Source organism: Oncorhynchus mykiss, chromosome 16 (assembly GCF_013265735.2).
Source record: "Oncorhynchus mykiss isolate Arlee chromosome 16, USDA_OmykA_1.1, whole genome shotgun sequence".
NCBI lineage: Eukaryota > Metazoa > Chordata > Actinopteri > Salmoniformes > Salmonidae > Oncorhynchus > Oncorhynchus mykiss.
In genome coordinates, this window is record NC_048580.1 from 39792633 (window position 1) to 39807707 (window position 15075).

The 15075-nt window shown below is 45.5% G+C and overlaps 1 protein-coding gene across 3 annotated transcripts in view; it reads left to right on the forward strand.

Annotated features, from left to right (window-relative positions):
* si:dkey-151g10.3 (serine/threonine-protein kinase WNK3) overlaps positions 1-15075 on the forward strand; it is a 73581-nt gene that overhangs the window by 30775 nt on the left and 27731 nt on the right. For all 3 annotated transcript variants that reach the window (XM_021565830.2, XM_036946832.1, XM_036946833.1), the window contains exons 3-10: positions 10995-11167; positions 11300-11520; positions 12113-12270; positions 12644-12732; positions 13051-13270; positions 13804-14128; positions 14381-14499; positions 14721-14921. In XM_021565830.2, the coding sequence (XP_021421505.2) occupies positions 10995-11167; positions 11300-11520; positions 12113-12270; positions 12644-12732; positions 13051-13270; positions 13804-14128; positions 14381-14499; positions 14721-14921 (1506 nt within the window). The remainder of the gene's footprint in view (positions 1-10994; positions 11168-11299; positions 11521-12112; positions 12271-12643; positions 12733-13050; positions 13271-13803; positions 14129-14380; positions 14500-14720; positions 14922-15075) is intronic.

Sequence of the window (15075 nt, forward strand, 5' to 3'; positions counted from 1 at the left end):
AGGGGAGGCACCATATGTGAATGTGGCCCCTCACTGGTAACATAGCCGATTTGTTTCCCCTTTACCGACTAGGCAATGTTGTATGTTAGCTAAATGATTTGCTGTCTGTATATCATGTGGTTGATTTTTGTTTTACTGTCTGACTGCTGTGCTTGACTTTGGCAGGAGCTCACCGAAGCTGAGTACCTGCACATCAAATGTTCTACTGCTTGAGCTCCTGTTCCTCTTATAATAGCTCAAAAGCATTGTGGTGTTCCTGCACCTAAATATAAACCGTACCGGCACACAAAATGAGTCAAGCACAGTTTGACTGACTGTGTGACTTCTAGCCTCGTTGGCTTACCTTCCGCTTAACAGGTGTCTGGGTAAAAACAGTCTCATGGTTTGGTTGAGGTCACATCTTAATCTGTTTACAAGCCTTTGGCTTGTGACTGTGGCCTGTGAGTAAACGGGCCAGGAACTGGGACTGGAGAGGCAGTTCTACAGCACATTACCAAAACACATTATCAAACAGGCTGTCTTAATGTAATTATTATTATTATTTTTTACCTTTTATTTAACTAGGTAATTCAGTTAAGAACAAGTACTTATTTACAATGACAGCCTACCCCGGCCAAACCCTCCCCTAACCCGGACGACGCTGGGCCAATTGTGAGCCGTGCTATGGGACTCGATCACGGCCGGTTGTGATACAGCCCGGGATCTAACCCGGGTCTGTGGTGATGCTTCTAGCACTGCAATGCAGTGCCTTAGACCGCTGCGCCACTCAGGATCCCGAAGTGTAACAGGCTTGTCAAAGGAGACCAGAAAAACAGACTACTAAACACTTTACCAATACGTATAACATTACCGAACACATTATCAAACAGAACATATTTTGTTTACATACACATTTTATACATTTAGCCGCACTGCTTCTTGACAAAATGTCCACCTAACCCGTAAGCCAGCCGCACCAATGTGCCGGAGGAAACATCGTACACCTGGCAACCGTGTCAGCGTGCACTGCACCCGGCCCACCACAGGAGTCGCTAGTGCGTGATGGGACAAGGACATCCCTACCGGCCAAAGCGTCCTCTAACCCGGACGACGCTGGGCCAATTGTCCGCCGCCTCATGGGTCTCCCTGTCGCAGCCGGCTGGGCTCGAACCCAGAATTTCTAGTGGCACAGCTAGCATTGCGATCCAGTGCCTTACAGGCTGACTACACTGCTCGCGTCACGTGCGTGAGCATTGCAAAATAAATTGAGAAAACTATGTTATTCAATTATTACTCCCACACTGCTCGCGCGTTGCCAACGAGCGTCTGTGTTGCCACGGGCTAAAATAGAAATCAGTTCTATTTCTGATGCAGATTGCGCTGCAAGTCCTGCCTCTCCCATCTCCTCATTGGTTTATAGAAGCAGGTACCCACGTGCCATCTCCTCATTGGTTATACCCATGTGGGTGACTGAAAGACGAACGAGGTCAGTGGCGGTAATTCACCTAATTTATGAAAGTTGCCAATCGCAATATAAAGTCAAGAGAAGAAAAAGCCTGGAAGGAAGAGAGATGACTAGAAACGATTCGGTTGACCGTTTTATGTGTGGATTAATTGGCAGAGTAGAGGACCCTATGGGCACTGTGAGCACCCTAATCAGCACTATATAGGGAATAGGGTGCCATTTGAGACTCACACCATATGTATCACTCCACTTAGTAACAAGGATATTCACTCAGAGGGACTGCAGAGAGACACCCACAGCCTGCTGTACACAATAGGCCTCTTTCATAGCTTCTCAGTTCCCTCGCTCTCTCTCCATTTTCTTCCTCTGTTTCTCTCTCTTTGTTACTCTGTTGCTCCCTCCTTCATTTGTCTCGTGGTCAACTTAATCTTGCAAGTTGGAGTCTTGTCTATTTTCCTCCCCCTTTTTAAAATTATGTCCTGTTTTTGTTTTTACTCTTATTTTACCAGGTACGTTGACTGAGAACACATTCTCATTTACAGCCACGACCTGGGGAATAGTTACAGGGTAGAGGCGGACTGCAATAGCATCGAATAGTCCCTGCGATATGCAACTGTTCAGGGAAGTCAGGAACCAATACACGCAGTCAGTCAGGAAAGCAAAGGCCAGCTTTTTCAAGCAGAAATTTGCATCCTGTAGCTCCAACTCCAAAAAGTTCTGGGACACTGTAAAGTCCATGGAGAACAAGAGCACCTCCTCCCAGCTGCCCACTGCACTGAGGCTAGGTAACACGGTCACCACCGACAAATCCACGATAATCGAAAACTTCAACAAGCAATTCTCAACGGCTGGCCATGCCTTCCTCCTGGCTACTCCAACCTCGGCCAACAGCTCCACCAAGAAACTGCAGATCTCGTACAATTCTGTGTACTACTCCCCTCACAGAACAGCACAAACGGGCTCTAACCAGAATAGAAAGAGGAGGGCGAGGTCCTGGTGCACAACTGAGCAAGAGGCCAAGTACATTAGTGTCTAGTTTGAGAAACAGACACCTCACACGTCCTCAACTGGCAGATTCATTAAATAGTATCCGGAAAACACCAGTCTCAATGTTAACAGTGAAGAGGTGACTCCAGGATGCTGGCCTTCTAGGCAGAGTTGCAAAGAAAAAGCCATATCTCAGACTGGCCAATAAAAAGAAAAGATCAAGATGGCACTCTGCCTAGAAGTCTAGCATCCCGGAGTTGCATCTTCACTGTTGACGTTGAGACTGGTGTTTTGCGGGTACTAAACTCAGCAAAAAAAGAAACTTCCCTTTTTCAGGACCCTGTCTTTCAAAGATAATTCGTAAAAATACAAATTAATTCACAGATCTTCATTGTAAAGGGTTTAAACACTGTTTCCCATGCTGTTCAATAAACCATAACCAATTAATGAACATGCACCTGTGGAACAAATGTTAAGAAACTAACAGCTTACAGACGGTAGGTAACAGTTATGAAAACTTATGACACTAAAGAGGCTCTGAAAACGACCAAAAGAAAGATGCCCAAGGTCCCTGCTCATCTGCGTGAACGTGACTTAGTCATGCTGCAAGGAGGCTTGAGGACTGCAGATGTGGCCAGGGCAATATATTGCAATGTCCGTACTGTGAGATGCCTAAGACAGCGCACCAGGGAGACAGGACGGACAGATGATCGTCCTTGCAGTGGCAGACCACGTGTAACAACACCTGTACAGGATGGGTACATCCGAACATCACACCTGCGGGACAGGTACAGGATGGCAACAACAACTGCCCGAGTTACACCAGGAATGCACAATCCCTCCATCAGTGTTCAGACTGTCTGCAAAAGGCTGAGAGAGGCTGGACTGAGGGCTTGTAGGCATGTTGTAAGACAGGTCCTCACCAGACATCACCGGCAACAACGTCGCCCATGGGTACAAACCCACCGTCGCTGGACCAGACAGGACTGGCAAAAATGGCTCTTCACTGACGAGTCGCGGTTTTGTCTCACCAGGGGTGATGGTAGGATTTGCGTTTATCGTCGAAGGAAGGAGTGTTACACCGAGGCCTGTACTCTGGAGCGGGATCGATTTGGGAGGTGGAGGGTCACAGCATCATCGGACTAAGCTTGTTCTCATTGCAGGCAATCTCAACGCTGTGCATTACAGAGAAGACATCCTCCTCCCTCATGTGGTACCCTTCCTGCAGGCTCATCCTGACATGACCCTCCAGTATGACAGTGCCACCAGCCATACTGATTGTTCTGTGTGTGATTTCCTGCAAGGCAGGAATGTCAGTGTTCTGCCATGGCCAGCGAAGAGCCCAGATCTCAATCCCATTGAGCACGTCTGGGACCTCTGGATCAAAGGGTGAGGGCTAGGGTCATTCCCCCCCAGAAATGTCTGGAAACTTGCAGGTTACCCCACTCTTCCACCAAGGTACAGCTCACAGCAAGAACAGGCAAATCTGGTGCAGTCCATGTGGAGGAGATGCACTGCAGTACTTAGTATCTGGTGTGGCCTCCAGCTGCATTGACTGTTACTTTTGATTTTGACCCCTCCTTTGTTCACGGACACATTTTTCCATTTCTGTTAGTCACATGTCTGTGGAACTTGTTCAGTTTTTGTTATGTTCATACAAATATTTACACAAGTTAAGTTTGCTCAAAATAAATGCAGTTGACAGTGAGAGGACGTTTCATTTTTTGCTGAGTTTATTTAATGAAGCTGCCAGTTAAGGACTTGTTAGGCTTCTGTTTCTCAAACTAGACACTTTAATGTACTTGTCCTCATGCTTAGTTGCACTGAGGCCTCCCACTCTTTCTATTCTGGTTAGACCCCGTTTGTGCTGTTCTGTGACGGAGTAGTACCCAGTGTTGTACGAGATCTTCAGTTTCTTGGCAATTTCTCGCATGAAATAGCCTTTCTCAGAACAAGAATAGACTGACTAGTTTCAGAAGAAAGTACTTTGTTTTTTGCCATTTTGAGCCTGTAATCGAACCCACAAATGCTGACGCTCCAGATACTCAACTAGTATAAAGAAGGCCAGTTTTATTGCTTCTTTAATCAGTACAACAGTTTTCAGCTGTGTTAACCTAATTGCAAAAGGGTTTTCTAATGATCAATTAGCCTTTTAAAATGATCAACTTGGATTAGCTAACACAACGTGCCATTGGAACACAGGAGTGATGGTTGCTGATAATGGGCCTCTGTGTGCCTATGTAGATATTCCATTAAAAATCAGCTTTTTCCAGCTACTATAGTCATTTACAACATTAACAATGTCTACACTATATTTCTGATCAATTTCATGTTATTTTAAGGTGACAAAAATGTGCTTTTCTTTCAAAAACAAGGACATTTCTAAGTGAAGCCAAACTTTTGCACGGTGGTGTATATGTCAATGAGATTTCCTTTCCATTGTCAGCATTAATAGTATTGTATGTTAGTATGTTAAGCAGTCTTCATAATGAATGTTTTATTTATGCATCCCCTATGCATCTATTCCCCTGCCTTTCAATATTATAGAGAGCAGATGTGTGTTTCTTCTTTGTGCACGCGTACATGTATGCTTGTCTTTTGCCACCGTGACATGACTGAACTGATTATGATGATAATTGACCCCAGTGACCTTTTCTTACCCCAGATCATCTGACCGAACACTGGAAACCACACAATAGATACACAGGGGAGAGCTGCCGGATGCGCAAAGAATATGGAGTTAGACAGCCAGACAGACGGCCAGACAAGAGACACACAGACGACAAGCGGTGACACAGACTGATGCTCTGATTATGCACACTGACAGATGACTGTGAGACTAGTCTGTGATCAACAGAAACCAACACACAAAATCAGACACTGTTAGGGAGTTAGCTACACAGATGTAGAGACACCGTTGTTAAACAGTTCAATGCAGGGACACAGACTAACCGAAAGGCATAGGCCTACTGCACAGACAGCCACTGAGACCCAGACAGACACATCAAGCCATTCAGACAGTGAAACAGCAGGGAGTCGAGGCAAAGGGGCAGTCCCAAGTCCAGGATATTATTTTTAGCTCTGACAATAAAGCAGCAGTCTTGCTGTTGACGCTCAGTTCAAGCTAGCGAATACAGGAGAGAGAGAGAGGGAGGGATGACAGTGCCAAGAGGGACGAGGAGGCGGAGGGGGCGAAGAGGAGAGAGGTGGCCTTCACTTCCAGAAAAGGACATTGAGTTGGAAGAGATGGATCTTGGACTACACGATGCAGAGACCAAGCGAGAGGGAGTGACGAGGGGAGGGATTTAATGTGGGAAACTGCATTACATGGAAATCAGAAGTAAATCTGATTTAGAATGAAATGTCTGCAGTAGTAGCCCCTCTCCCTTCAGACAGTAATTCATGAACACAGAGCCTATAAGTAAATGGAAGAGGTAAATGGAAAGCAACATATTATGATTGCTATTTTACAGATGTGTGTTGTGTTTGTTGTTGCTATGGCAGGAATCCCACTGACCATTTAACCATTTCAATCTGTTTTCATGTACTTGACAGGTGCTAGGGAGGAGACGGTTGTTTTCATGTTCTTGACAGGTGCTAGTGAGGAGATTATAGTTATTTTCATGTACTTGACAGGTGCTAGTGATGAGATGATGGTTGTTTTCATGTACTTGACAGGTGCTAGTGAGGAGATTATAGTTATTTTCATGTACTTGACAGGTGCTAGTGAGGAGATGATGGTTGTTTTCATGTACTTGACAGGTGCTAGTGAGGAGATGGTTGTTTTCATGTACTTGACAGGTGCTAGTGAGGAGATGGTTGTTTTCATGTACTTGACAGGTGCTAGTGAGGAGATGGTTGTTTTCATGTACTTGACAGGTGCTAGTGAGGAGATGGTTGTTTTCATGTACTTGACAGGTGCTAGTGAGGAGATGGTTGTTTTCATGTACTTGACAGGTGCTAGTGAGGAGATGGTTGTTTTCATGTACTTGACAGGTGCTAGTGAGGAGATGGTTGTTTTCATTTACTTGACAGGTGCTAGTGAGGAGATGATAGTTGTTTTCATGTACTTGACAGGTGCTAGTGAGGAGATGGTTGATTTCATGCACATCTCTGTTTTGTAGTTTCGTTTTGCAATATGGCCTTGCCTTGTCACCACTTGTTGCAATTGTCACATCTGTTGTTTCCCGCCTCAGGTCATGACCTTTGGTTGTTGTCCTGTTCAGACTATAGCGTGATGTTGAATGACGCGTAAGAGACCACAAGTGGCAAGGTCAACAGAGGTCAAAACGACCACTAAAAAAACACAATGCTTGCTTTGTTCTTTTAACGATGACAATTGTTAGGACAGCTGCCATTTAGAAAATGACTAAGCTATAAATGTATAGTCACTTAGCGATTCATAGTGGTATATTATTTGCTTATATTTGCCTTTTTATAATGGTGGTTTGAGCTCTGAATGCTGATTGGCTGAAAGTATACCACAGGTTTTACTCTTCTAATTACGCTGGTCCCCAGTTTATAATAGCAATACGGTACCTCAGGGGTTTGGTATATGGCCAATATAACACGGATAAAGGCTGTATCCAGACACTCCGCGTTGTGTCAATTCTTGGACCGACTCTCTTCTCGGTATACATCAATGATGTCGCTCTTGCTGCTGGTTAGTCTCTGATCCACCTCTACGCAGATGACACCATTCTGTATACTTCTGGCCTTTCTTTGGACACTGTGTTAACAACCCTCCAGGCAAGCTTCAATGCCATACAACTCTTCTTCCGTGGCCTCCAATTTCTCTTAAATACAAGTAAAACTAAATGCATGCTCTTCAACCGATCGCTGCCGGCACCTGCCCGCCTGTCCAACATCTCTTCTCGGCTCTGACTTAGAATACGTGGACAACTACAAATACCTAGGTGTCTGGTTAGACTGTAAACTCTCCTTCCAGACCCACATCAAACATCTCCAATCCAAAGTTAAATCTAGAATTGGCTTCCTATTTCACAACAAAGCATCCTTCACTCATGCTGCCAAACATACCCTTGTAAAACACACCATCCTACCAATCCTCGACTTCGACTTTACAAAATAGCCTCCAATACCTTACTCAACAAATTGGATGCAGTCTATCACAGTGCCATCCGTTTTGTCACCAAAGCCCCATATACTACCCACCATTGCGACCTGTACACTCTCGTTGGCTGGCCCTCGCTTCATACTCGTCGCTAAACCCACTGGCTCCATGTCATCTACAAGACCCTGCTAGGTAAAGTCGCCCCTTATCTCAGCTCGCTGGTCACCATAGCATCACCCACCTGTAGCACGCGATCCAGCAGGTATATCGCTCTGGTCACCCCCAAAACCAATTCTTTCTTTAGCCGCCTCTCCTTCCAGTTCTCTGCTGCCAATGACTGGAACGAACTACAAAAATCTCTGAAACTGGAAACACTTATCTTCCTCACTAGCTTTAAGAACCAGCTGTCAGAGCAGCTCACAGATTACTGCACCTATACATAGCCCATCTATAATTTAGCCCAAACAACTACCTCTTTCCCTACTGTATTTATTTTATTTATTTATTTATTTAGCTCCTTTGCACCCCGTTATTTTTATTTCTACTTTGCACATTCTTCCACTGCAAATCTAACATTCTAGTGTTTTACTTGCTATATTGTATTTACTTTGCCACCATAGTCCTTTTTTTGCCTTTACCTCCCTTATCTCACCTCATTTGCTCACATCGTATATAGACTTGTTGCTACTGTATTATTGACTGTATGTTTGTTTTACTCCATGTGTAACTCTGTGTTGATGTATGTGTCAAACTGCTTTGCTTTATCTTGGCCAGGTCGCAATTGTAAATGAGAACTTGTTCTCAATTTGCCTACCTGGTTAAATAAAAATTAATAAATAAAAGTGTTGTGCATAAGAACAGCCCTTAGCTGTGGTATATTGGCCATATACCACACCCCCTCAGGCCTTTATTGCTTACTGTAAGTAGCCAACAGAGGGCCCAGTCAGTAGCCTGGTATGTATGTAATGTATGTATGTACTACTTTGTACGTACAAATACTTTTTTGCCCCACTGTACGTGCGTACGTACATACGTACAGGGGGCAAAAAAGTATTTAGTCAGCTACCAATTGTGCAAGTTCTCCCACTTAAAAAGATGAGAGGCCTGTAATTTTCATCATAGGTACACTTCAACTATGACAGACAAAATGAGAGAAAAAAAATCCAGAAAATCACATTGTAGGATTTTTAATGAATTAATTAGCAAATTATGGTGAAAAATAAGTTTTTGATCACCTACAAACAAGCAAGATATCTGGCTCTCACAGACCTGTAACTTCTTCTTTAAGAGGCTCCTCTGTCCTCCACTCGTTACCTGTATTAATGGCACCTGTTTGAACTTGTTATCAGTATAAAAGACACCTGTCCACAACCTCAAACAGTCACACTCCAAACTCCACTATGGCCAAGACCAAAGAGCTGTCAAAGGACACCAGAAACAAAATTGTAGACCTGCACCAGGCTGGGAAGACTGAATCTGCAATAGGTAAGCAGCTTGGTTTGAAGAAATCAACTGTGGGAGCAATTATTAGGAAATGGAAGACATACAAGACCACTGATAATCTCCCTCGATCTGGGGCTCCACGCAAGATCTCACCCCGTGGGGTCAAAATGATCACAAGAACGGTGAGCAAAAATCCCAGAACCACACGGGGGGACCTAGTGAATGACCTGCAGAGAGCTGGGACCAAAGTAACAAAGCCTACCATCAGTAACACACTACGCCGCCAGGGACTCAAATCCTGCAGTGCCAGACGTGCTTAAGCCAGTACATGTCCAGGCCCGTCTGAAGTTTGCTAGAGAGCATTTGGATGATCCAGAAGAAGATTGGGAGAATGTCATATGGTCAGATGAAACCAAAATATAACTTTTTGTTAACTCAACTCGTCGTGTTTGAAGGACAAAGAATGCTGAGTTGCATCCAAAGAACACCATACCTACTGTGAAGCATGGGGGTGGAAACATCATGCTTTGGGGCTGTTTTTCTGCAAACGGACCAGGATGACTGATCCGTGTGAAGGAAAGAATGAATGGGGCCATGTATCTTGAGATTTTGAGTGAAAACCTCCTTCCATCAGCAAGGGCATTGAAGATGAAACGTGGTTGGGTCTTTCAGCATGACAATGATCCCAAACACACTGCCCGAGCAATGAAGGAGTGGCTTCGTAAGAAGCATTTCAAGGTCCTGGAGTGGCCTAGCCAGTCTCCAGATCTCAACCCCATAGAAAGTCTTTGGAGGGAGTTGAAAGTCCGTGTTGCCCAGCAACAGCCCCAAAACATCACTGCTCTATAGGAGATCTGCATGGAGGAATGGGCCAAGATTATTATTTTTTGATTCTGTCTCTCACAGTTGAAGTGTACCTATGATAAAAAATTACAGACCTCTACATGCTTTGTAAGTAGGAAAACCTGCAAAATCGGGAGTGTATCAAATACTTGTTCTGCCCACTGTATATACACACATATATATGTGTGTGTGTGTGTGTGCGTCAGCATACGTCTGTGTGTGCGTGTGCATGCATGTGTGAGTGTTATTCCCAGTGGGATACTCTGCCGGAGCCAGGGATTTCTGCAGCATCCGCCATACTAGGCCCAATGGCAGCGTGGCAGATGCCGCAGAAGTGTCTCATAGGCTGAGGTGGGTGTTGTCTCCACTCATGCAGATTAAACTATATCTTGCTTGCGCCATCTAGTGGTGGTAGGTGTTTAATTACATGAAATATGGTTGCTTGGTAGTAAGGAGTGCTGACTGATCAGTTGTATTGCTCCACTATTGTTTTTTTTTTTTAGGTGGTGAATCAGCTTTAATATTGCAAATAGATTGTGGCTTCTATCAATGTACTTGTCTGCATCATTTCCAATCCCCCATATATATTTATTTTATAAATATGTATTATTTTAAATAATACATACTATATACATTTTACGGACACGGTATATTTTACATTTTAGTCCCATCCTTCAGCTCCCTTTAATCCCTCCCATCTATCTCCAAAGACCGTCCAGTTTTGATTTATATATTTAAACTGTGCTGTGAGGCTCCAGTATTGGCTCTGTTGTTGACAGCACTGTTTCCTGATTGGTATAGTGTTCCAGTATTGGCTCTGTTGTTGACAAAGAGCTGTTTCCTGAAAGCATGCTCCCCATAATAAGTCTCAGGTATAGTATATGCATTGTCTCCTGAACGTTTTTTTGTCATAGGTTTCCAGTTTAGCATATGGTGAAAGTATGAACCTATGCCTCTTGAATACAGACCTAAGCACTCTAAATCCTTCGTTTTTTGTTGTTGTTCTACAACAGTAGGAGAATAGCACTGAACGCTGTTTAGGCCGTGGGTATGTTCTCACTGATGAAGACCTTTGGGTTGCCCAATAAAACTAACTGCTTGACGATTCAACAGTGCAGTATTGGCTCTGGCTCGATCTTTGCAACTTGTTCTCACAACCGAACGCTCTCTCTGATGTCTAACCTGCCTTCTGTGTGTCTACAGGACCGTAAGCTGACCAAGGCGGAGCAGCAGCGTTTTAAGGAGGAGGCAGAGATGCTGAAGGGCCTCCAGCACCCTAACATTGTCCGTTTCTATGACTCCTGGGAGTCAGTGCTGCGAGGGAAGAAGTGCATCGTCCTGGTCACCGAACTCATGACCTCGGGAACCCTCAAAACGTGGGTAGAAGACACTCAGACACACACACCCCTGCTCAGCTCGCAAATAGCGTTACACCAAAGAGGTTGTTCCATAGAAACCATGCCACAATGCTGTATAGTTATAACCGTGCTCCCCTGTCCTGTCTGCAGGTACCTGAAGCGCTTCAAGGTGATGAAGCCCAAGGTCCTGAGGAGCTGGTGTCGTCAGATCCTGAAGGGCCTCCAGTTCCTCCACACTCGGACCCCTCCCATCATCCACAGGGACCTCAAGTGTGACAACATCTTCATCACCGGCCCTACCGGCTCCGTCAAGATCGGAGACCTGGGATTGGCCACTCTCATGAGGACCTCCTTCGCCAAAAGTGTCATAGGTAACTAGCGACCGTCAGTTTCCGGAGCCAGCGATCAGTTGTTTTCTTATGTCATGTTGTGGGAATGGTATTTGAATGGGTCATATAGGTATGTCAGATTTCTTGTGAGTAAGACTTGAGATAATGGACATCTGTGTTGTGGGAATGACTTTTACAATCTGTGGTCACTCTGCTACAATGTGAATATCTTATGAGCTGACCCAACTCTCCAAGAAGGCATCATAAGCTGAGTACAGTCTCTGCGGTGTTTATTCTTGCTCAAAGGTCAAGCTCTATTGCACTAAATGCCACTGGAAGTGTATGTTAAGAGCTGATCTGTGGTCTGTGTTTACAGTAAGTGTGGACCCTATAGAGTCCTGAGTAACCTTCATAAAATAATTTATACTCCTGGGCGTCTGAGGATGGTCCTTTACTGACAGAGGAGGTTAGAGGTCAAAATGATATTCAATAAACACAGGTTGCACCGTTTGAGCATCACTGTCCAAGCATGATGACGCTTATTTCACCAATTTTGGTCTCAAAATATCTTCATCTGGGTATTTAAGGTGTGCGACTTTACCTTTTCAATTGACTAATGTGCCCTGTCTTCCAGGTACCCCTGAGTTCATGGCTCCAGAGATGTACGAGGAACATTATGATGAGTCTGTTGACGTCTATGCCTTTGGGATGTGCATGTTGGAGATGGCCACCTCAGAATACCCCTACTCAGAGTGCCAGAACGCTGCGCAGATCTACCGCAAAGTCACCAGCGTAAGTCTGGGACTGCTGTCCCTTTGGGCTTGTCCCTTTGTGGCATAGGTTCCCTTTCCCCTACTTCTACAAGATAACGTTCTTCACAAAAACCCCTTTGGCCTTTTGGCCGAGTCTGTCGTTTCCCGACTTGCCCTTGATCTTCTCACCAACCTCCCTCAGATTCAGTAAATGATTAAATATACTGTATATGTGACAGTACATTAGCTGTAGTCAGGGTTTCTTCATTACTGCCTCATGATTAACTCTCTGAAGTATTACAGGAGTCCCATCTAAAGTATATTACTGTCTGTGTAGGACGGAGTAGTACATCATCTATATCATTGTCCGTTCGGTCACCTCACCTGCCCCCTCTCTCCCGCTCTGTCTACAGGGTATAAAACCAGCCAGCTTCGATAAAGTCAACGACCCAGAGATCAAAGAGATCATTGGGTGCTGCATCCGCCAGGACAAGAGTCAGAGGCAAGTGTTTTGACCTCTCTCGACCCCCCTTCCCGCTCTCTCTCTCCTAATAATGGGAGGAATTGCAATGCCTTTTGCAAACCTTGCTAAACAGCAGAGCGCTTGTAAAGAAAAAGTCTAGTGGTTAGTGCCGCTGACCCCGGGAACATATACCAGAGTGGACATGGGTTCAACTCCAGCCCGCTGCCCTTCTGAATCGCCATTCTCCTACCTTTCCTGTCATCTGTTCTTCCACTGTCCTATCCAATAAAAGCCACACATTGTTTGGGAAAGAAGTGGGCATTTGTTGCGAGCTTGATGTGTTGTCTCTGTCTGCAGGCTGTCCATCCGGGACCTGTTGACCCATGCGTTCTTCGGGGAGGACACCGGGGTGCGTGTGGAGCTGGCGGAGGAAGACACGGGCTGTCAGGACTGCCTGGCCCTCAGGATCTGGGTGGAGGAGCCAAAGAAGCTGAAGGGAAAACACAAAGACAATGAGGCCATCGAGTTCAGCTACGACCTGGAGAACGACAGCGCAGAGGAGGTGGCTTCGGAGATGGTGAGATTAGGGGGAGAAACGGATAGGGAGGAAGGGAGAGGGAGGCAGAAAGAGAAATGGTGAGACACTGATACCTTTTTCACACCTTGGTGCAGACCCAGACTGTATCCTGCAGGCTCTGATATTTTCTTTTTAGATATTCCTTTCTGGCATGGCCCCAGGCTAGAACATTACAGTAAAGGTTGGCTCGGCTCAGCACATTAGTGTGAAAATGATAGAAGAGAGAACAGTGCTAGACGGAACAGGAATAACTAGGACCTCTGTTGAAGGAACTACAGGGAAGGTTGGAGGGCTACAGGAAAGCTGATCTATTACAGAGTCCACCACTCATTAATCAAGGTTTCCTTGCTAGTTGTTGCCTCCAACCTACATTCCCTCGCCATGCTTTCAACTTTTTCTCTCTGCCTCCCATCTCTCTTTCTCTCCACCTACCCTCTCTCTCGCTCTCTCTCTCTTTCTCTTTCTCTCTCTCCTCTCTCTGTCTACCCTCTCTCTGTCTACCCACCACCCCCTCTCCCTCCTCCTCTATCCAGGTGAAGTCAGGCTTCTTCCACGAGAGCGACGCTAAGGTGGTGGGTAAATCCATCCGTGACCGCGTCACGCTCATCAAGAAGTCCCGTGAGAGACGCCAGCAGCAGCTGCTCCTACAGCAGCAAGGCTTTGATGAGAGACGGGACTCCACCCTCACCTCCTCCACCTGCTCTCACCTCTCCTCCCTGGGGCCTGGGGTGGCTGTGCTGACAGGGGGAGGTGGGGGAGGAGGAGGGCAGGGTGAGGTTGAGGAGCTTCCAGAGGTGGATCAGCATGTGAGGCAACAGCAGCAGATCCACAGTGGGAATCCTCTGAGCCTGCCCACAGGTACAACAGCAGACCAATATTCCGTCAATCAGAGGCTTGTAGAGATTTGTTTACTGCGTAAGACTGTATACTGTGTTTCCCTACGTACTGACTGTGCTGGGGTAGATATCAGCAACGAAGTGGAATATTAAGATAAACATTATTTGGCTGCGGACAGTCCTAGAATAGGATATAATGATATTATTTTCCTTATCCCCAAAGTAGTGTTTGTCTAGACTCCTTTATTTACTCTTGCCTTTGTATTTACTCCAGGAGGTGAGAGCATTGGCTCAGCCAGCTGTGAATCCTATGCCAGTGGCCAGAGCCAGGCATACCCTCAGCAAGGGGAGTCATACGTGCTCTCTCAACCCAGACTCCCTGCTGCTGCCTCGGTGAGTATATGGCATCCCAAAGGTCACCCTATTCCCTATGTAGGGGACTACTTTTAACCAGGGCCAAACGTAGTGCACTATGTAGAGAATAGGGTGCCATTTGGAACATAATATGATCTATGGTTCTTCCTGTTTTGGAAAATCTAGTTTACAAAGAGATTGATATCTTATCTCCAACCCTGCAATCATGCTCAATTGTGTTGTCTGTTATCTATTTTTAGGCATTTTTGGCCCACCACGAAATGCTCCCGATTGGTCAGAGCGGAGGAGTTCCGAATGTGCCTACTGGTCAGAGTGGTGGGATTTCCGGCATGTGCATTGGTCAAAGCAGTGGTGGGGCACCTGTTGGTCAGCAGACTTATGTTCAGCCTGTTGCTATGGCAATGCAAGTCTCACCAGGTGTACCACAGCAGTATTCTCAGGTGAGTGGCTCTCGATCCCGTTCAACTCTCTTAACATCTCTCTAACATCTCTTTTCTACTGGACAAAAGAAGTTTGAACCTTGATTTATTCCGAATAGCTTTTAATCAATTCATGTCACTATTTTATCAGATGTGCTTTAACGATAATAAAAAC